Here is a 23214-nt window from a genome sequence, read left to right as displayed (position 1 = left end):
ATTTAAGGCTTTAACAGATAATATGAGGAAACCTAAAAATTAAATATATGTAATATCTGCTAGATAGGTAGGTCCTGTTCCCTCAAGAAACATCCAAATCAATAATACTCGCCACTTTTTCCCTCAGAGGTTTGCTACGGCTTTGTTTGTACGAATAAGTTATCACAGTATACAGATGAAATTGGGGGTAGGTCTAGCCAACGGAATATCTCCCAGGTAGTAGGTGATTGAAGGAAGTACCTGATGACTGGAGGAGTTCGTTTGTTGGTTTTCTTTGAATCCTTAATAGATGTATACTTATTCCTGAATACTCAGCTATATATTCCTATATTCTAGAATTCTCAACAAAGTATAGAGGTTGATATAGATATGTATTATGATTGTACTGATCTCTTCAATGAAAGTTCAAAATTATGTTAAAGAAGATTGGGAAGACAATGTGAAGTGGAAATATGGACATTCATTTCAATTGGCTGATGAATCGGTTAGCTCTGATTTGTACATATGATTTGTCTCTTTATAGAAGGAATTATGACGCCGTTTCTCAAGTAAAGAAATCTCGGAAATATATCAATGATACTAAATACTAGAGACTAGATATTCATTCAATTCTAAATAATATCCTTAACAGCTATCCACCTAGTTATATACTTCGACATAACATTATAAGTGACCCTGACCCTTATAGAATCAATTGAATGACGCTCCGCTGGCCCTCCGGGGGCCACTGCCGTGGAGGCAGACTAGGTAGCTATGTATGTGAAGACGAAATGCTTTTATATCTTCAACATTTCGAGCGCAGCGAGCTATGGGGGTTTGGGGGCTTGCCCCCATGAATATACAATTATAATGGTTTAGACAATCAGTATGTCTCCAATTCTCCAATTGTGATAGCATACATCTACAATATCTACACAACGGGCCAGTGATTTGGTCCGTTAACATTCTTCTATATCGCTAATATCCTTCTCTGTTACTACTATCAAAAAAAAAGGAATAAATCAAATTTAACTTCCTCATGTCACATTATCCTTCTCTGTTACTACTATCAAAAAAAAAGGAATAAATCAAATTTAACTTCCTCATGTCACATTATCCTTCCTTATTCTCTTCACTCTATAACCAACTAAAAGAAAATTGAGACTTGCTATGACTCGACCGACGCCAAATCCCCCGAGGAGTCAAGACTTTTACGACTGACACAGTCACAGTGAGACTTTACATTTCATCATTCCATCGAATCACACAAGTTACCATTTCAAACACGCTAGGTATGGTCCAAGCCTCTGTGACATGGCAAATATAGCATATTTTGGGGATCTCTATCCTTGACCTGACCTGACCTGACTTGCATCACCAGTCATAGTACGAGTATACGTACAAAGTATTTCTTACTTCTTCATACTTATCTTCTTCAAGAAGAAGTTCCCCTATTTCATACCCAATACTTATACAGAAATGGCGATTTTATCTTCCAGCTGAACATTTCACATTATCCATTATCGACATATCACCAACTCATCAGCTCTGATACTGGTGCCCCACTCTCAAGCTCAAGCTCAAGCTCAAAGCATTAAAGGCTGATAAATACTAGTGCCGCGATTCTGCACCTCGATGACCAATAGATCCTTGATCTCAAACTCTACAGCCATTGGAACAGCCTTGAAGAAATACAACAGGACGTATGATACAACTCACTGGGTATCGGTATTGCCCGGTTCCTCAAAATCATCACTTATTATTCTTCACGAATAATCCGTTGTGATATCAAATTCTTGATTCAATGATGCACCACAAAATAACACCTATTATATTCATCAGACGATACAACATGATAGAATTCTACCTAACCACCTCGAGATTATCTACTCAAGATATCATGGCTAATCTCCGAAATTTTACACATATATCACCTCGAAGTATTAGAATTATTCGAGAACACATAAAGGTTACACAGATGTCTTCTTTAGCCTATTGGGGTTTGCATTTGTTAGGTACAGCTGAATATCGAATATAAAAATTGCATTTGGATTCTCTAACCTACGGTACCTGGTGTACCTACTACCTAGTACATATCAACCCCGATCGTCCCCCTTTAGAAGCAATTTTTGTTCGTCAAACATTCCTTATACTCTCAATGGCACTAGGGTAATATATCAGAAAAACTAATTAAATTTCGATATCAATATTCCATTCCATAACCAATCTTCCATTTTCATCACCCCTTACCTTTTCTTGATAAATACTTAAATACCTAAATACCAACATGCATATCATCCATTTCAAATCTATATTACCTACTCTCCAAGCCATCCAGTCCCTCCAATCCAATCCAATCCAATCGCCACAACCTTCATCCAAAGTTCCAACTCCACTCCCAACCCAAACATAACATAACAGACCACTAACCACCGTACAGAATATACAGCCATCCATCCATCGTATCGTATGAGTAACAATAGTGAGTGACTCATTCTGACATCTATCAAGATTCAAGTGTCACATACTAACTACCTAGTAATAATCCTGTTAATGGATTATGGATTATAGATGGATGACATCCATCCAGGCTAGATAGTACAGTCTAGCGATGAACTACTGTATATATCAACGGCGATGGGAAATCGCAAAGTCGTGGTGTGAGTTTGCTGCGAAGGGATGATGATTTGGTTTGAAAGGGGAAGGAAGAGTACTATATCTAATTACCAGCTCTGGATACTTACTTATTGATTACTTAGTTATACTGTATACTGTATATTACATATCCCTTTTGTCTCTCTCATTTACATTATGGAATAGTACTAGGTAAGTAATTATATATTGGATGGTTATTGAATATATATATATATATATAAGATTTTTGATAAATACGAAAAAATTAAGGAAAGATTTTCTTGGAAAAACCTATTAATCTTTATTGTATTTGAATTAGAATATAATCTTCTACTTTTTTTTGAAGTTGTTGAATTAATATCTATTTGAGTTGAGGAGATATTATTGTTGGTATTGGGGAGGAAGGTTTAATATATTTATATTAGAATTATTAATATTGATATTATTAATAATAAACTTATTATATTGAATATAATTAATGGAAGAGATTAAATTATAGATTTTTATAATGATATAGACTTTTTAGTACTTAGAGGTTTTATAGAAAGGTGTTACGGGAGCTGCCTCTAGGGTTATGTAGAAGTGTCTAGAGTTCTCTTGAGGTGGTTTAGTTTAGATTTCAAGTAGGAATTCAATAAGGTTATAATTGGTTGTAATTCTTGTAATTATAATAATGAAACTAATGATTGTTCTTGAGTATGAAGCTTTATATATAAAGAAACCCTATTCCTTATATAAACCTTCGTTCTCTACAGAACCATAAGGCTCTGTTCTACTTGAATCCTTTGGATCTTATAGATCTAGATATTTATTCTTCAATCCCCTAGATCCTCTAGGTCCATCACGTGACCGTTTGGCCATGTGACGCGGTATGTTGGATACCGTCGTAACAAAAGGTTTTAATTATAAAGAAGAAGGTTTTTAAGTATAAGAAAATGAAGGGTGAAAATTTTTCAAAAGATTTTGTTTTTTTCAAGAAATATTTTATAAGAGATATACTAATATAGTATTTGATATTCTATTAATATATTTATAATTATTCTATATGAATGAAAAAAAAGTCAGATTTTTTTAAAAACATTTATAATATATTTATTCAGGTGTATAGTACTTTATATTAGTATATGTTCACAATAAAGGAGCAGGCCAGTGGAATGCATGTATTATTGACTATGTAGATTAATTGTACTAAGGTAAAATCTAACTACGAAGTGGAAGTGATATATGCACAGTAGCTTAGAGCACGTGCCACAACTTCCAACACTCCCCCAGAGAGCTTACTCTCTCAGCTTCAGTAGTTAGTTTCTTTAAAATTCCTTTTATACGCCCAATAACTGATTGCTTCGAAATTCGTTATTCCTTGATCGTAGGGTTACTGTTTTAATATGGTAGACCATCAAAATCCGATCGTATGCGAACAGACCTTAAGCTTCTCTGTTATTCCACGTGATTTTCTTGAAATCATTAATTTTTTTTTTTTTTTTTTTTTTTTTTTTTTTTTTTTGATAAATTCGACGTAAGATGAATCCAATGAATCTGATGAAATAGGTGAAATGGGTGGATTCAGTGATTTTGGTCGATTTGGTCAATTTGGTCGATTTAGTCGATTTTGGAGCACATACCACAACTTCCAATACTCTCCCAAAGAGCTTACTCTCTTTGAAACCCCAGCATGTTCTTGAATCTCTCAAATATCACCCTTGCGCATGGTTTTGTTAATCCATCTGCAGCCATATCACTTGTATTGACATAGCTGGTATTGACTAGATGTTTTTCTGTGAGATCTCGAATGAAGTGGTGACATATGTCAATATGCTTTGATCGCTCGTGTAGATGTGGGTTCTTGGTTAACGCTAGCGCTCCTTGGTTGTCTCCGAGCATTTGAACTCCGCTGTTGCTCCCGATATACTGTGGTCGCTCTAAGTCCCTCAATAGTTGGGCTACCCATTGCCCTTGTTTGGTGAACATCGCCATGGAAATGTACTCAGCTTCTGTACTAGATGTAGCTACAGATGTCTGCTTCTTGCTTGCCCATGAGATTGGTCCACCATAGAACATTACTACCCCACCAGAGATGCTTTTTCGATCGGTTCTATCGCTTGCCCAGTCTGCGTCGGTGTATACTTTGATGGTGCGTTGTAGGAGGTCATATTCTTTGCAAATATCTGATTGAACTCCCCCAGGCCCAAAACGTAGTTTCTGTTTAATAGTTGACCTCAAATATCTCATAAGGTTTTTGAGTGCAACGCTGTGATGTTTGGCAGGGTTAGACATAGCTTGTGCTAATCTCCCGAGACCGAATGCGATGTCCGGTCTAGTGTAAACCATAGGGTGGATCGTACTGCCGATTGCTTGCTGGTATTCGTTTACATCAGTGAGCTCGTCGTCTGGGAGCGTTGGTCGTAGTTGGTTGTAATCCGAGATTGGTATCTTCCTTGGAGTGTGTTGACCATGGGAGATCCCGAATCGGGTAAGCATTGCATCCAGATACTCTTCTTGATCCATAGTTAACACTCTCTCTGATCTGTTACGAATGATGCGCACTCCTAAGATCTTACTAATCTCCCCCAGGTCTTTGGTGTTGAATCGAGCAGAAAGGTTGTGATAAAACCATTGAATATCTCGTTTTTGTGCAGCAGCAGTAACAATATCATCTACATACACTAGGAGAATTAGCTGGCGCGGGTGATTGGTGTATAAACACGGATCCGCAAGGCTTTGTACGAAACCCATCTTGGTTAACTCTCCTTTCAGAAGAAGGCTCCAATCTCTACCAGCTTGCTTTAGCCCATAAAGACTCCGAAGTGCATGTAGAACGCGGCCGCGACGAACATGAACACCTTGAGGGGGTGCTAAATAGATTTCTTCTTTCAAGTGTGATTCGGTGAACGCATTTTTGATATCGAAATGGGAACACTCGAGGTCCTCTCTTGCAACAATTGCAAGGAAAAGGCGAAGAGTATCGAGTCGAACAGTGGGGGCGAAGGTTTCGTTGTAATCTTTACCTAAAACTTGGCTGAACCCTCTAGCCACTAATCTGGCCTTGAATCGCTCTACCTTATTATCCTTCGTCTTAACAACAAATACCCATTTCGTTGAAACTAGATTGCTCCCTTGTGGTAAAATGAACTCTTCCCAAGTGCCATTCTTGACCAATGAGTCTACTTCTTCTTGAATTGCAGCTTGCCAGTCTTTCGCGTGCTTTTTGTCTGCCATTGCTTCTTTATATGTATTCGGTATCTTGATCCCGAGTATTTCCGTTGCTGGTAGAGCGGTCTCAGCTTCTGCTGGTGCATCTGCTAAAATAGTCAAGATCTTCGAAGCAATTTCATTATTCGTCTCCTGTTCGAATTGATGAATATTTGGAATGGCAATCATGGCGTGCTCAATTGATTCTGATCCTGGCTTATTTAAGGAAGCAAGTAAGGCCCGAATGATTTTGGAGTCTCTCTGTTCTTCTATATCGTCGTCATCGCTTCTCTTTCTCTTCCTAAGATTGTATCTCAAAGGTGGTGTGGAAGTAGATGCAGATGTAGATGCAGTAGGTGGTAAAGTTTCATTAGGTAGTGCAATATCAGGTAATACACTCTCAGGTAATGTACTCGAATTCGATGGTGTATGATCAAGTGGTAAAGTTATATCCTCAGGTGCCCTTGACTTCGGTGGTGTATGATCAGGTGGTGAAGTTATATCAGGTAAAGTAACATCACTTTCTTTGTTGTTTTCCCCTGCCGGTCTTGTTAAATCATCAGCCACTTGTCGGATATTTCCATATTCATCTTCATCAAAGCGTGGTATTTCAGTCTTTGTTCGTTTTGGTATTGGCAAGCGCACCTCTATCGAGTCTGTGATTATTTCATTTGGTGATATTGGTGGATCGACTGGAATAGACGATGATTCAGGGACATTCTTAGGTCTGCCGCGAGGCCTGCGATCAGGTTCTATATTCTTGGTACCTTGTGATCCAGCTACACAGTTTCTGAGTTTGAGATCCAGATCCCCTCCTTTGTAGCTTTCGTCGATTGTAACACGATAAGAGCGGTAAGTATAACCTAGCTCTGGTGAATAAACCTTTATATGCTTGGTGGTGTCTTTTGAGTATCCCAGGAATATCCCAACCCTTGCTGTGTCGCGAAGTTTATCATGCCTTTGTCCTTTTGGGATGGTTTTGGGGTTGATATAGGCGTAACATCGACTCCCCCAGACCTTGCATGTATCGATATCTGGTAATGTGCCTGTAAATGCTTCGAGTGGGCTTCGATCGATTCCATTTGCATCTGGGCCAATACTAGTGCGGTTTCGAATGTATACGTCGTGCTCGACAGCTTCGTCCCAAAATTCTAATGGTAAATGAGCTTCTTTCAACATTGCTCTCATGTCGGTTTCTGCGGTGCGTATATTGCGTTCAGCTGGACCATTTTGGTGAGACGATACAACCACTGTAACCTCTGATCGCACACCAGTCTTCCATTCCCGGACGGCTTGAAGAAGCTCTGGTGCATTGTCGGTTCTGGCAGCAATTACAGCTACTCCTGTAGCAAGTTCAATTTCTTGCTTCCAGGCTTTCAGTAAGGGTATTGCATCGCTCTTCTGTTTCAATAGGATGACCCAATTTACCCTTGTGGCGCTATCGATAATAAGGAGAAAGTATCTGTGCCCTCGAATGGTCCTTGGGAAAGGGCCAGCAACATCGAAATGGATCAATTCTAGCCTTTTGGATTTTCGTGCACTTAGTTGACTTGGGATTCTGTTAGTCATCTTTGTGAGAGCGCACACTTCACAGACATCAAGAGTTGAAGGGACCTTGATCGGTCTCTGGAGTGTAGTGACTTTGTGCAGATTCCTGATTTTGTCAGGGCCGAGATGATTGAAGCGTCTATGCCAGATAAGGTATCTTTCCTTCTCCGTCATGGTTAATTCTTCGACTTCCCCTTTTGTACCATCAATGATCTCTGCAGAGAGCGCAAAGAATGCAGAATCTTCGTATCCTGGTTTCACATGCGAGATGATATACATCCCATCTTTCATTGTTGCTTTGATGATCTTATTATTCTTATCGTTTTCTGGTGTGAAATACATCTTCTTGAGACTGAATGTACCCTTGAGTCCTGCCTCACAAATTCTCTTGGCTGAGAGCAGGTTGACCCCCAATCCAGGTACATATAGCACACCAGCTAATGATGTCCTTGTTCCATCCTTGCACACCATGTCCACTGTTCCTCGCTCATCCGAGTACATAGCTCCCCCACCAACCGTTATCCTTCGTCGCGGAGTACGAATTAGACTTCTGAATAGAGAACGTTGGTCAGACATGTGTGAAGTGGCGCCGGTATCAGCGTACCATTGCGATGGGGATGCCTTACTAATACTTTCTTTGGTGAGATGACAATGCTCAGAATCAGACTCACTATCGACGACACTTTCAGTAGCATCGGAGCTTGATTCGGCGATATGAGCCTTGTGCTCCCTGCGTTTTTTGTCTTTTCGCACTGGAGAGGTGGATTGTCTTCTCTTCTGTTTGTGCTTTGAATCGGATTTCAAGAGACGCTTGGCGCGACGGAGCTGGAAGCATTTTAGGACTGAGTGGCCAGGTTTGTCGCAGAGTTCGCAAGTGATGATGGATGTGTCGGTCTCCGAGCTTGTGCTAGCCTTACGCTGGCGATGAGGTGGGACATATTTCTTTCCTTTTGCAAGGTGTGCCGAGTCTCCAGAGGTCTGGATCTCTGCCTCTTTGACCTGTAGATGCTTGATCTTATCGTCAATGCTTAGAGTAGAACTGACGACACGGATCATATCAATGATGACTTTGTACTCATCAGGGAGAGACAAGGTCAGGCTTTGAAAGAGTGATTTATCTGTACACAAAGCACCGGCTGAAGCATCCGCAGATAAGAGCTTTCGTCGAAGATCCTTGAGCTTATCCCATGCACCTATAATAGTCATATCAGGGGTATCGTCGAAAGAGAAGGTCTTGATCTTGAGGAGGTACTCGTCTGCTGCGATATCATCGATTCTGGAGTATTTGACGGCTAGATAATCCCAAAGTTTCTTTGCTGTATCATATTCGTCCACTAAAGCCTCATCATCGTCAGATAATGAGCGACAGATGTAAGATAATGCACTAGCGTCGTCCTTAAGAAAGGTGGCCTTTTTGTCGATATTGAGTCGAATCTTTGTAGTGGTACTGCCGCTGCCGCTGGAGACTTGAAGTTCTTCGAAATCCTGGATTAAGTTGTCGGCTGCTGCAATCCGTGCATATTCATGCAATGTCTTTTCGCATATATAGAACCAACCTTTTCCTCGAAGTTGAATTCTTATTTGACGAGTCCAGCGTTCGTGATTCTCTTGAGTGAGAGGAGGGATGCGCTTGGAGTAATCCTTGGATCCAGTGTCTTCGTTCATTTTGAAGGTTCTGCAAGTAGAAAGCTTGCGTCGATGACCTAGGCGTGATTGATGGTGGAATGAAAGAGTGGAAGAGGAACTGTTTAAGACTGCGCTGTCCCGATTGGGATGTACTAGTGTTTGAAGGGAGAAATTCTCTTCAAGGCGGGGTAATTAAGAATAGTGAATTTTGATTTGTAGATAATGATTTTTGAAGTGATATCGAACACTATGTAGCAGGTGATGCTCTTCAGCGTTAAGCTGGAATGAATGGTCTTTTCAGTAATAACTCGTAGTTTTCTTACTTGAGGAAAAGGCGCGATGTAAGTGGTTACTTCGCTGTCGCTGCTCAGCAATCTGTTTGCTGTGCGCACCTCGTATGTTGACGTCGCGTTGCGTAGGAGCTTCTCGTCGTCAACCTCTCCTTTGGCAACGTAAGCTATTCAAAGAGCTTTCGGCCTTAGTCTTACTGCAGAGCTACCGGGCTCATAACCTGTTCACAATAAAGGAGCAGGCCAGTGGAATGCATGTATTATTGACTATGTAGATTAATTGTACTAAGGTAAAATCTAACTACGAAGTGGAAGTGATATATGCACAGTAGCTTAGAGCACGTGCCACAACTTCCAACAGTATATAATATTACTACAAAATATCGATTTCGATACTACCTTATATAATAGATAATACATTATTAATTACAATTGAAAAAGTAGTGATTCTTTAATATAAAATATATATTATTAAGGTAATAATATTTTAATATTATTATATCTACTATTTTAATCTTATTTAATCATTTAGCCCTACAATATAGTTTTATTCTCTATATTAATAGAATGATTTAATAGGTTTTAATATATTATGTTCTATATTAATAGAGTAATCTAATAGAAGAAAAATGAGTAGAAGATATTAGGCTTTAAAAAGAAATTATATACTATTAATATATTATAAGAAAAGATGAATATAAAACTTATAAGTAATAAATTAAAGATTATAATAAGATTTCTAAAGAACTCAAAGTATTAGAAAATAAAGGTAATTCTTTGAGAAAAATATAATATTATAATTAATTATAGCTTTTATAATATTTTGAAAAGAGTTAAATAGAAAAAAAAGAATTTTTATAATAAAATAAAAAGTATAGGATTTTTATAAATATATTAAGAGATTTAATAAAAAAAGGTTTTTGAATATAATAGATCTATAATATAAACAATTCAAAGGATTTAAAAGAATTATTTGAAAGGTTACTTATAGGTTTTAATAAGAAAGTTTAAAAAAGAATAGATTTTTATTTCTTTTTCCCATCTACCTTATTCAATTAGAATTATATATAGGTATATCGCATAGTCTTAGTATAGCTAGATAGACTAAATCGATTAAGAATTTACTACTACTATTATATATATAACGCGCAAAGTAAGATTACCTACTAGGCAGACTTATAGATATATACCTAAGCATACAACGAAATAAACGAACTCAGATACTAACTCGCATTTATATAATACTATACAACATATATATTCATCTCCTCCGGAATTCAGTATTCGTTATAGAGAGATAGGTACTAGATAGATACTAGATAGATACTAGATAGATACTAGATAGATACTAAATAGATAGATCTACCTATCTAGTAGATATCCATATTTTAGGCTCGCTAGATAAGGTTACCTACCTACCTACTCTTCGCAACCCTCTTTTCCTTTTCCTTTTCTGTCTCTGTTTCTTTGATTACAGTATCATACAACGCTTGGATCGTTAGGAGGTAGTTGGATAGGTTGACTCTAAATTCGCAGTAAGCTTTATTATTGTGTAGCCCAACCAAATCAATCTTGGAATCGAGAAAAATTCATAACCAAGGTTCTTGCATGTGATTTTGATCGACCGTTTCGCTGCTTGGCATACGAGGTCTGGAGGTAGACATGCTCGATGAAAGAAGAGGATTTTTTTTTGTTGGTGTGGTAAGGTTAGGTAAATATAAATATATATATAATGTTTATACACACACAAATATAGGTATATAAAAATCTCGACGTGTGAATTTTCGAATTTGACTCTGTAATGGATAGATAAGTACGAACGCGGGATGTGTATCGATATCTACGGATTCGGTATATTTATCTATGATCCATACTTAGTGTACGAAGTACTGGTGCGATGATATGATAGTTTATCTTTGAAATTACTTGTGTATAATCTATCCAGATTCCAACGAGTCTACCTACCCCGCCGCAATCAGTCAATCAAATACTACCTAGGTGGCTCCACTCCACCCAAGCTACCCAAATTGAATCTGTCATCGTCTGTTGACTAGGTATGTATGGTAGGTGGGACGCACCAAAGGAAAATAAAATCGAATCAAAGTTCATCCAAGATTTACCTAGGGAACTGAGGAACTTACTCATCATGGTATGTGGTGGGCTGGGTAGTTATGCTATTTTGTGACTGTAGAGTGCAGGCTAAAGAAGATAGGGGATGCTAAGTAGGTAAATGGCTCTGAAAATGGAAATGTATGTACCTAGTATGTAGATCCGAAGTTGGGGATGTGGAATGGAATGGAGGGAAGGAGGGGAAAAGGGAAAAGAGAAATAAGGGTTCTTGCCCTTGTCTCGTGATTTTGGGGGGAGGGGGATTGATATGATTTGATTTTGCTACGGTAAGGTATTGGTAAGGTATTGGTAAGGTAAAGTAAGATATTGGTAATAGTGGAAGAGGAAGAGACTAGTTATGTATGTACATTGTACGTAGTAAGTGAGTTGTAGATTGGTGAGGTGGCATTTTTGGAGTGTGGGGAATGGGGGGAGAGGTTTGTTATGAGAGGGAGATGATAATAAGTATGAAATGGATGGTTACTATCTATGGTATGATTGTTACGAAATCGGGATAGAGATTACGATGAGCACTGGCAAACGAAGAGGGGAACCTCGAGAAATGGCGGGGGTGATGGTTGGAGCGGCCCGAATTGTGGATGAGGGACGGGTGTTTGAGGATGATGTGATGAGATTGGATAGGATAGGGATTGAGGTAGAGAATCGAGAATGAGAAAGTGGAGTACGTGAGCGTAAGGGTAAGTGCCCTAATCTGGATTTATCTTATTTGTTGAGGGGTTGAATGGTGAATGGTGAATGGTGAATTGGATTGGATTGGATTGGATTGAATCAGGTTTGGGAATTGAGTTTGGTAGGTTGGGTTGTGTATTGGCATGGAGGCGTTGTTGATGTGGAGTAAGTGTCAGTGATGGTGGGGTGGAAAAAGAGATTGCTCCCGGTGACTGTCTTGATATGTGAGTGTCGAGTAGATTCGAAAATTCATATATTTGTTATTTTCATCATATTCGGATGGATGCTGGTCGAAGATTCTATGGGATGTGAAGTGAAGTAAGAGGTGTTTATATCAAGGCCTTTGAGTATAGAGTTATGCTCCTCTTGTTGTATGTCTTAAAGTGATGAAGTTCGAGTGGACTCCTGATATCGTGAGAGTTGATTGTTAGTTCATTTATGAGTTTGTTTCCACTTGTTTACTTTGTTTTCAGTGGAAAGGTCTGTATAAAACTTGTGTTTCTTGTTGATGAGTGGAATCATCTTGACGTGATAGAGTTCGTCTTATGAGCATTGAGCGGCGATGATGCGAGGAATGGTGCTTGGCTCTTCATTGGGTCGGTTGTTAGAAGCTTGCGGTCATAGAAAGGGGGAGCGAGTTGTAGAAAGGAGAGAGCCATTACAGGACGATAAGAATCTGAATACCCGTTGAAAGTAACAAAGTTCGAGCGTCAGAAGAGCGACCATCCACCAATGAGTACTTCCTATGCGAGGCCGAACTGGAACGATGGGAATTGTTGTACAGATAATGGAAGGAGCAGCACCCAAGTAGAGATCTGATGAGACTGCAAATGCTTGTAGGAGGCACGTCACTTGGCATATATAATCATGAAAGAATTGAGTGGTATACCCCATCGATGAGTTCCTCTTTTGACTACCAAGAAGACTTCTGTGAATTATGTATCATATCAAAGCTTTGTAGAGGGTTTGGCGTGGAGTATGGGACTTGGACACAGAGTATGAGATAGGATAATTTGGGTGGTTCTTGAGTTGTCTCTGTTTGTGATTGGAATGAGAGCACATTTGTGACTCTGTCTTTCGGGAGTATCATATCAATGACTGTAACGTGTAGATTCATAAATAGGATAAAACTAATTCATACGAGCCTTTTTTTAGGCTCACTGATATTTTGATGGAAATAAAAAGGATCAAGATTCGCGGGTTTGAGAAGGGCTTTCCTTGACCTTTTCTTTTCTTTTCTCTATCATTAGCATCACGCATCTGTTCAAGGAAATTCAAATGGATTATAACTTCCTCAAGGAACACCTAGACTTACAACCACCATTAACATTAAGCAACCATGCCACCCCCAATCCGAACTTTCTGGAACCAACCTTGGGCCAGCTACAATACGGCCTTGCAGGAGTGCGATCATTGTCAACTAACGTTTACACTCTACGACTGCGGATGCGTCAGAATGACTCTCCCTCATTTCGACGAAGATCCTCTTAGTACATCATGCAGAATTTATCCTCCTTCCGAATACTCCTTCAAGCCCAAACCAACCACAAGACCCAAAATTTTCTACAAGCGAAGAAATGACGGTTGTGGAAGAGTCAATGAAAGCGATTGTAGATGGGATGCGAAAAAAGAAACACCATGTCCATATGAACTCAACAGCCGTGGAGATTGCGAAGACTATGTTCACATCTACAAGAAATGTACTCATGTAAGAATGCGCTTTGTGGGAAGGTGTCAGAATGAAGAGAATCGATATAATCGAGGAGAACCGCCGATACATGTGCCACATATTGTTGGTGGTGTTGTAGACGATTTCTGCAGTCGAGAATGCCTGGATAAACAAGCAGTTCTTGATGAGGAACAACAAACTTTGGAAGAGGAAATGGCTCGAAGAATTGAGAGTGAAGCTCAGGCAAGAAATGAGACAGAAAGATCTCATAATTATGATATGGAGACAAACAAAACCGGGCCACTCAAAGACCTCGCAGTCCGAGAACTCACGATAGTGCTTCGACATCGTCGACTTCTTTGAGATTGTCAAATTATCAGTATCGCCAGTATAGTGATGCTCAACTTGAGGAAATCGCGCGGAAAACCACTCGGAAACACAGACGCAAATAAGGAGAATAGACGCTAGGTATTGCTGACTCCTTCAAGATGAGACTTTTCGAGTTTTGTTATTTTGTAAGTTCGGCGACCACAAGTCAGTCATGTAGATGGCATGTCTTGTGGATTAATATGGATTGTTTGCTAATATTACCTGAGACTAGGGCGTTTTGTGGCATGGGGAGGATTAGGAAATAGGAGAGTTTTATGTGGAGTTTAGAAGGGGTTTGGGGGCTATTTTTTATTTGCTAGTCAGGGAGTTTGAAGAAGGGCTGGCTGTCGAACTTGGAGAAAGATCTTTGGGAAGTTCTCTCATCATTTTGCGGAAAGGGGTTTTTATGAGTTAAAGGGAAGACGTGGCTCAGTATCTTCGATATCATATGAGTGTTCGTCAAGTGCAGACTCATAAGTTGAATCATTGTGAAGGCTGTATTTTTCTTCTATCTGGGAGTCACTCTAGTTAGGCGCTAAGCGATGTATTCATGAATACCCGTCTTGAAGATTCTTTTCTAGTTTGTCTTTACATTACCAATAAGAGAGTTTTCAAAACCATTTACATTGATTGATCTTTTGATCCAAATTACCAACAATTCAAATATTTTTATTTTCAAATGCCCCGTTACTCCAAATGCACCCGTGATTCCCAATACGATAATCCGCAGCAACAACGTCAACATCAACGTCAAGGCACAGTTGACGAATACCAAATAGGAGCTATCCGTAAAGAGGATAAACAAAGAGAGCGCGAGGAATATGAACAGCGGAAGAAGCAGGCACGTCAATATGCAGAAGCTCGAGCCAAAGGAAAGGTCGATAGTGGAAAAGATCGTTCACGAGGTGAGGAAGTTAGCGGACGTCGTTATGGAAAGAATTCTTCTGGAGAAATGGGCGGGAAGAGAAGTGTTCGTTGGAAATAGAGGTTTTGAGAGGTCTTAGGCATGAGGAGGTCATCTTGCTATGCAGTGTTCGATGACGCAGCTTGGAGGTTTCTTTGGTTTCTTTAGTCACATATTTTTCAATTTTGGTGGAAATGGGGATTCTAGCATGGCTCTGTTATGAGAGGAATATTATATCAATGACTGCTAATTGCAGAGACGTTGACTCGAGATAAGACAGGTCCTTAGATTCATATTCAGATACAAGGATCTCTTGAGTCTTAGTTGGGAATCATTCTGAAGGGGTTCAAACTGATATACAGCACAGGACTCAGATTCTCAAATAAGAGATTCTTTTCTCCTTCTTCTTTACATTACCAATACGAGATTTTTTGAGAACGCTTCATATCTTTTGATCTTTAGACCAAGTTAACGATAATAAACATAATTCCATTCAAACAAAATGGTCTACTATCCACGCTCCACCTCCCAGAAAGACTACTACAATGATTACCCACCGCAGACTACTCAAGCATCTGGCTACTCTCCTTCACATCTATCTCCCCCGCCAAGACCCAACACTTATTCCCGCGATCCGCAACACGATAGCCGTAGAACTCACCCTCCTCAAACCCAGAAGTGAATCCAGCGTCCCTACTCGCCTCTCTCAAGATCACCTATACAGTACTAACGTACTGCTACTAGCCACTTATCAAAATCACACCTAAAAAAGCCATTTTACTACTTTTATTATATATAAAATCAACAATTTTAACTAGATATTTTTGTTCGAATTTTAATATATATATTATTTCGATATTAATATTCAATAAAATTACATTTTTGATACTCTTTGAATTTTTTTTAATCGTTAATTGTATTATTTAAATTTTTTTTATAAAAGTTTATAATTTTGGCTTATTTAACTAATAAATTTAAATATTTTAAAGATTTTTTTTCTTTTTAGTTTTAACTTATTATTCTTTAATATTGAAAATTATTAAAAATGAATCATACAATTTTTAATAAATTTTATTTGATCTTTAATTCAATTATATAATTATTTATATAAACTATTGGTTTTATAGTTCAAAAATTAGAAGTATATTCTGTAAGTTTTAATGAATTTTGATGTGATTTTGATAAGTGACTAGTAGCAGTGCACGGTGACTGTAGGGCCAATCCCAACCTCACGTGCGCCTTCACCAACACCTCCAAGACCGCCTCCTCGGGTTCAAACACATTCATCTGTTAATCTGTATGCTCGCGGAAATAACATCCCTCGCCATTCAGAAAGCAGAACATCCCAAGGAAATTCCGAACAGAAAAATCGGGAAAGATCTACCAGAATGGAAGCTCAAGATGAAGAGTTAAAGAGAGATGAGGAGCGGAAAAAGAAGGCAGACGAGAAATGGGAAGGAGAGGAGGCAAGGAGTAAACGTGAATACAACTCCGAGAAAGAGAAATTATATTATCGAAGTCGAATGGAGCGAGATCGAAATCGACCGGCTGATGGATGAAAGGTTAGACCTAGTAGTGCTACTGATAGAGGTTTTCACAGAGTGGGATATTAAGAGAGGGGAGTTCGCTGGGAGGGACAGAGGGTTCGAGAGCCGCGTGGTTGGTTGTTCGGGCGACGTTATCTTCAAGGGATATCACTGCCAAATTCAAACCCATGTTCAAGGTGCTTGGCTCGATATTTGACACCTTTTGTATTCGTAAACAAGGGTTTCATAGCTAGGAGTCATTTCAGAACCTGAATATATCCAGAAGGATTGGAACTCGCTGGTCAGAGGGATCTTTTTCTTATTATCTTTTTGTTTACAATACAACTTTACTTTCGGTGCTTTACAATATCATGAGTTTTTGAGAATTTGGACACTTTAATCTTCTATCGTCTATCAATGTTAGGGTTTTGGTGAATCCTTGAGGTATCTCATACAGTAAATCTCCTACCAAGTGATGTACATGTGCGATTACTTGCTATGCCCGCAGCTCTGAGTATACTACAGTTGAATCATTAGAAAGTCACAATTAATTACCCAATACACAAATATCAATGATGTACGATCACTCTTGAAGTTTTGTTTAGGAGATGGCTACACCTCCGAGTCTTCTTATTATACCATGACTGGCAAAGGCAAAGTCTTATTAGGCGTTGACTGATTTGTTCTGGATTTTTTTCTGGATTTTTTCTGGATTTTTTCTTCATGAGTGTCATGTTCATTGGATCATTGGAATTCTTAGTATCATCCAGCAGTCATCTGTAGTCTGGAGGGGGTTATAAGGATTTAGGATCGCTGGTTTGGGGATCTCTTCTTTCTTTCCTTTACATCAACAACTGAAGTCTATCTGGAGACTTCAAACGAGACATTAAACGTGTACAGTATCATCAGATAAAAACAAGCATACGTAAATTCCGAAGATATCATACAACAACTACCACCACCACCAGGATATCCGCCACCAGCTCCAAAGTTTCACTCCCCAGGCGTCACAACCTATGGCAACTTCCTATCATTGTCCTTCATACAACAAGTATGCAACCCAATACGTTACCCCAGCGCCGCAGAGTGACGTAACTTCCCAATGGTCCGATACAAATTCCACCACGAACTTGTCTGAAACAACATCTGAAACAATATCTCTAACAAGATCAGAGATAGAGAGGCTGATTCATGAAGACAAAGAGAGGGATCGCCGACATTGTGATAAATGGAAGCAATGGGCGCGTGAACAGGATGCAGAAGACAGATTAGCATTCGCAGTCGAGAATGCTCGTAAAGAGGAGGATAGATGTAGACTCGAGGCACTGGTGGATAGACAGACATGGGAATATGAGAAACTAAAACTGGAAGCTGATAGGGATCGGAGGGTTTGCTTACGAAAACTAAAAGCTGATGAGAAGTGGGAAGCTGAAAGACAAAGAAGGGAAGCTGACAGACGGGGGAAGGGGGGGTCACGCACAAATCCCTCAAGAAATGATCACCCATCAAGGGAGCATACCACTAGATACGTGACGGGAACATCAGGTCGACGACTTCCCTATACGCCTTTGTCGGATGAAGCCCTCATCGGTATCGCAAAGGAAAGCGAGAAGAGAAGTAAGCGTAGACACTAAATATTATAGGCAGAACATCAAGTCGAGAGAGATATGTGGTACTTCACTCCTACCAAATGAATATTGCTGACAGTAATTAGTACAATTCGGTCCGTCAGGGCCCTTGACAAGTTTAGTTATTTGGGAAAAGATATTAATATTTCGTGGATCTCGGAGTAGAATGGAGGATTTTTTTGGAGGTATCTCAGAGGAAGTTTAATGTGTATTTCGAAGAATTCAACTATGTTCAAAATGCGCCACGTTTTGATGAAGTGAAGGTAAGTTACCTATAACATGCAATTGACCAATGATGACAATTCTATCAGCGGACATGTTACGGTCTTGACAAATAGTGAATATTAAAGTAGAGACTCGCTGAAGACTGAACGATTTTTATTCCCCTTGGAGTTGTTGATCTTACGAATATTTGAGTTTATGCTTGTTGGATACCTTGCCTCGGTAAAAATAGGAGAGACCCTACATCTCATTTGACGCAACCATCAATTTTCAATATTACTTTGACTTCCTTTCGATCATGAGTCGATCATGAGTACAATATCACAAATGGTTGTGTAGTAAAGTCAGTCACTCATATAGTAATTATGGAGTCATTATGGATTGTGTTTTTGATTCATAAAGAGAATTTGACATTATCTTGGAGTCAACATGGTGGACACTTAATCCTGTTAAAGGGTTCAGCTTACCCTAGACTCTCTTCTTTCTTTTAATTTTCTTTATACCGACAATACACTCCTGTCTACCGAACTTCGAATCGTTTACATTACATATTTCTTGACAGTACACCACTCGATCTCAGATATTCATGTCTTTCAAGACCTGGCCCGAACAAACGTATCCTGGTTGCGATGTGCATTTGCCAGAATGCAAAAAATGTATATTAGAGTACTGGATCTATCCCTGTGGGTGTATCAAATTTACCTGCCCTGATGTTCCTAATATTAGGGTAAAAGGTAGCTGCTTGACATGTTATCAGTACCTGCTCGATGACGGGAAAACCGGAGCCAACTACAATACCAGAGATCAAGTGCCATGTACCACTGAATACTTGTGGAAAATGGGAATGTCTGAAGAACTCCCTGCTTCCGACATGTCGGAAATGCACGACTGAGGTCATCATCTACCAATGTGCTCACTTGAAGGTCAAGAAATCACACCGCTGCGAAGGGTGCCGTCCTAGCAAGAACGAATATCCCAGCAGTCGACCAATGCTACTACTCAAACCTCATAATGAAAACTTATATAATACTATTGTCTGTGCAAATTATTTGGACCACGAAGAACGTCGCGAAAAGCGAAAGGAGTTGATTTCACAGCAAACATTACCAGTCCTTTTCAACTCTCAGCCAGAGAGCCACAGGCGACTAAACCCTGATTATCCCGATAATCCGGACGCTACCTTTCGGAGACCAACAGTTAAAATACAGCAAGGACCAATACTCACGCCACTGCCAGCCTATGGAGATTATAGATACACTGAGGGATATCCGCATGGCCAACCGAATCCCCAATATATCCCCGTCCCTGGCTCTGCGATACCACCAGCTTGGGGACAGCCACTACAACCATTGATAAGAGGGGAAAATCAGCAAAGACACGCAGAATGGGAAAGAGAACGACAACGAGAAGAAGCCCGTGCAAGTAGGGCGGCCGACAGAAAAAGTTTCGAGGAAGCTGCCCGTTATGAATCAACCTTACCCCGAGGGAAAAGACGCCCGAGGGGGCATTAAAAATCGAGGTGATGATCAAGCCGCCATGGTAGATATTTGTCGAGTGATAGAACGTACTTAGGCCAGTGGAATCTTTCAGTGGAGTTCAGATTACTGCTTATGGGAGATGTTTCTTGGTGAGTTCCTTGATGACTCCATATGCTCTAGAAGAAGATTACTAACTTACAGTCAGTGTCAAGGTTCCGATTAAGGGGGGATGACTGCACCTTGGAGGAATGTGTATCATGGTGTGAGTCTGCACTACACAGTCATAATATGGTATTAATTGAATCATTATGGAATATGTTTCTTTTATTTGGGAGTCACTTGGAGTCTGGAAAGGGGGTTATATGGGTTGAGTCCTGCAGGTCTGGGATTTCTTTCTTCTTCTTCTGTTTTCTATCAACAACACAAATTTACTTTCATTGCTTTCAAATATCACACATCTTTTGAAACATACCTATCTTGAAGTACACGCTTGTGTCAAATCGTATCATGTCAGAAATCCTCTATAAAATCGTTAACGATGGCTTCATCGAAGTGACAAGAGCTTGTGCCTCTGTTCCACGAAATGTGCAGCTACCAAGATGCAAAACTTGTTACATACACTACCAGTTCTTTACTTGCAGATGTTACAGAGTAGAATGTCCTGTATGGGCAGCGAACGAAGCGAGCTGCACGACATGTATTCCATCGGAATATGAAGGTGGACAACCAGAGCCAACTACCAGACCCACAATCACTGCCACTCTGATAGAGTTACCTTGTTCAAAGCCCGATTGTATCAGGTGTTGCGAGAAAGTGTGTCAAAATGAAGGGGCTGGTGGGCCGTGCAAGACTACGATTTCTGTTTACGCGTGCGGAGATTTTGAAATAAAGACTCCTAATATATGTATATGGTGCAACAGTACTTATGCGCAGACTCGGCCGCAAATCGAGTTAAAGCTTTATACTGTGGCTGGTGGAGTCTGTGACAACTATTCCCAACACGAACACTATCGAAGAGAACGGGAGTGAACGCGGGTTGCCGAAATAGAGATTTCGAATGAAAGATTTCTAGAACGGAGACGCGCTGAAAGTGCACGACTAAGGCTGCAGAAACAAGCCCAAAGAAATCTAAAGTAATATCAACACCCCCAAAAATGAAAATGGCGAGAAGCTAACAGCATTCAGAGACTCGCGTAGACCTAGAAGAGCTCAAGCATCAACATCTGCATCAACATCTGCACCAACATCTGCATCAACATCATCTAGACATCGCCATTCCTCGCGTGGAAACCGAGGATCAGGTTCGCCACGAGACTCTGGTTCTAGTCCCAGCCACAATTTGTAAATACCAGAGTCGACTGAATCAGTAACGCATAACATCGATAGCCACAAATGACACAAGCTTGGGGGTATCTATACTGATGCTTGCTAAAAAAATTCTACTTGGTGAGTAGCTCTACCTTATATCATTGATTTAACATCTATCGCTAGATCCTGACTTGCAGATACCCGCAGGTATTTCTATCGCTAAGGCTGGAGAATCGCCTGTCCGGTCGTGCAGTCGAGTCATCGCATGACTTTCTATTAATATGACTCGACCACCACATCCCCAAATTCTCCCAGCAATCAAAATTCATCACGTTCTAACTTCTGAATCAGTGCAGGTCCCCGATTCATATCCATGTTATCTTCCCATTCATGTTCATTTCCTTGGAAGGAGTTTTTCTTACTGTGTTGCTTCTCATCCCATTTTCTATCCATTTCTTAAGGAGGAGTTCCGGTAATATTGTGTTTTGAATGGAGGTTCCATTTCATTTGTCCTTGGCGTCATTCTCTCAGGGAGGACTCGAATAGCAGGCTATTTTAGAATGAGGTCAAATCTCTCTATCCATGAGTCTTCATTTGGATGTGAAGCAATTGTGCGTCTTTGAGTGGTGGTTTTGTGTTACATGAAACGTACAGATGTGAAATACAGATGTGGACTTGATGTCTGAAAGTTGCCATTATCCTACCACTCACTAAAAGGAAAGCTCATAAAACAAACCATTACGTATACAATCCACAGTCCATCTCAAACCCCCTCAAAGCCACCCCTGAGCGTTAAACTTATTTCCCTTTTCCTCCTTATGGTACTTTTCATAAAGGAAATTCGCACCCACAATCGTCAAATTTTCCTTCCCAGCCCATTCTCTAATTCCACTTCCCGGTTTCTCAAAACCCCAATGTTGCCTCTCCTTGGGTCCCTTCAAATCTACATTATCACCCTCAAGCAACACAAATACATATCTGTGTTTTCCTGTTCCTTTTGGTGGCGCTGGTGCTTTATCTATTTCTTCCAAGTCAGCATGGCCTATCCTCTTTACCAACTTCCTTATTCCCCTCACACTGCTCACACTGCTCACCCAGATGAAAAACAAAAGAACAACAAAGAAAAGAAACTCACAATCCACAACCCCCACCTCCTCCAACTCACTCCCACTCCACTCTCCACTAACCCCTTCCCTTCCAACCACAGCCTCAGGAATCCTCGCAATCCAATGACACATCTCAGACATACTATCATCGTCTCTCGATGGTGCATCCGGATCTGTAAGGATAAGCGTCAAACCGCCCTTAACATGATATTTTCCAGGACAGAAGACTTGGATCGAGGGCGCGGATTGAGTTTGCGAGGGGCGGAGTTTATTGCCTAGTTTCACTTTCTTTGAGGAAGACGAGGAAGAAGATGGAGAATAGGAGGGAAGAATATAACAAGTGGGGATAAAGGGATCGAGAACATCGGGGATGATAGATGATTTTTTGAGACTGGACATCAAAGTGTTAGCATGGTGATGAATTATTTCAGGTTGAGGACGACAGGTACGGACACTTTCTTGATTCCTTTCAAGGACTTGACGTTCTCGGTACGGAATCCATTAGATCCAGAAATATCATAACTGTACGATTCTGGAGATAAAACAAGTGCGGTGCTGAGCTCAATGAAAGCTGGTAGAAGAAGCGTAAGGGACTTGAGTAGTTGCATTTTCGTTATATGAATTGAATTGTTTGGAATTGAATTTCTGCTTGCAATGTAAGAATAAATGAACAGAAATCAGTTGATGTTGAAATCACACTTCTTTATATAACATCCGTTCATTGTAGCACCCGTCTGGCTGGGCAGACGTTGGCGATGACGTCGACCTGCCCTAATTCGAGGGGTAATCACGTGATACGTTCTCTGAATCGCGATCACGACGGTGATGCAAGAACTATCCTCAAAATAGTGAGGAGCTCTCCAAGGTGTTTGTGAAAAGAATATCATAGACCTCTGAATGGAGGGTTTTCGGGAGATGATCTGCAGATTCAGAATACAT

General features: G+C 40.0%; 5 protein-coding genes across 5 annotated transcripts; 4 read left to right on the top strand and 1 right to left on the bottom strand.

Moving 5' to 3' along the window:
* Positions 1 to 13404: 13404 nt before the first annotated feature.
* On the top strand, positions 13405 to 14097 carry EAF01_005265 (uncharacterized protein; the record flags this gene model as incomplete). The annotated part of the gene is made up of 1 exon (XM_038913520.1): positions 13405 to 14097. One exon carries the CDS (start codon positions 13405 to 13407, stop codon positions 14095 to 14097), a length of 693 nt encoding a protein of 230 aa, XP_038771606.1.
* Positions 14098 to 15509: 1412 nt separating this feature from the next.
* Positions 15510 to 16566, top strand: EAF01_005264 (uncharacterized protein; the record flags this gene model as incomplete). Its single annotated transcript, XM_038913519.1, has 3 exons — positions 15510 to 15657; positions 15684 to 15730; positions 16207 to 16566. The coding sequence occupies 3 exons, from the start codon at positions 15510 to 15512 to the stop codon at positions 16564 to 16566; spliced, it is 555 nt and encodes a 184-aa protein (XP_038771605.1).
* Positions 16567 to 17549: 983 nt separating this feature from the next.
* Positions 17550 to 18167, top strand: EAF01_005263 (uncharacterized protein; the record flags this gene model as incomplete). Its single annotated transcript, XM_038913518.1, has 1 exon — positions 17550 to 18167. One exon carries the CDS (start codon positions 17550 to 17552, stop codon positions 18165 to 18167), a length of 618 nt encoding a protein of 205 aa, XP_038771604.1.
* A 983-nt stretch (positions 18168 to 19150) lies between these two features.
* On the top strand, positions 19151 to 19894 carry EAF01_005262 (uncharacterized protein; the record flags this gene model as incomplete). The annotated part of the gene is made up of 1 exon (XM_038913517.1): positions 19151 to 19894. One exon carries the CDS (start codon positions 19151 to 19153, stop codon positions 19892 to 19894), a length of 744 nt encoding a protein of 247 aa, XP_038771603.1.
* A 1847-nt stretch (positions 19895 to 21741) lies between these two features.
* On the bottom strand, positions 21742 to 22967 carry EAF01_005261 (uncharacterized protein). Its single transcript, XM_038913516.1, has 3 exons — positions 22729 to 22967; positions 22305 to 22666; positions 21742 to 22187 (listed from the first exon to the last, which is right to left on the bottom strand). Exons 1-3 carry the CDS (start codon positions 22881 to 22883, stop codon positions 21943 to 21945), a joined length of 762 nt encoding a protein of 253 aa, XP_038771602.1. The 5' UTR covers positions 22884 to 22967; the 3' UTR covers positions 21742 to 21942.
* Between the last annotated feature and the right edge of the window lie 247 nt (positions 22968 to 23214).

Source organism: Botrytis porri (genome assembly GCF_014898465.1).
Source record: "Botrytis porri strain MUCL 3234 chromosome Unknown BPOR_006, whole genome shotgun sequence".
In the NCBI taxonomy this organism is placed as follows: Eukaryota; Fungi; Ascomycota; class Leotiomycetes; order Helotiales; family Sclerotiniaceae; genus Botrytis; species Botrytis porri.
This window is presented reverse-complemented; position numbering and strand designations above follow the sequence as displayed.

What these genes read in the sequence shown, in the direction of transcription:
- EAF01_005261 (XM_038913516.1), bottom strand. Translation starts at nt 22,883, where the DNA reads ATGCAACTACTCAAGTCCCTTACGCTTCTTCTACCAGCTTTCATTGAG. An exon ending in TTGAAAGGAATCAAGAAAGT is followed by an intron (nt 22,667 to 22,728) that starts GTCCGTACCTGT and finishes TTTGATGTCCAG; the next exon opens with TCTCAAAAAATCATCTATCA. An exon ending in GGAGGTGGGGGTTGTGGATT is followed by an intron (nt 22,188 to 22,304) that starts GTGAGTTTCTTT and finishes TGGAAGAAATAG; the next exon opens with ATAAAGCACCAGCGCCACCA.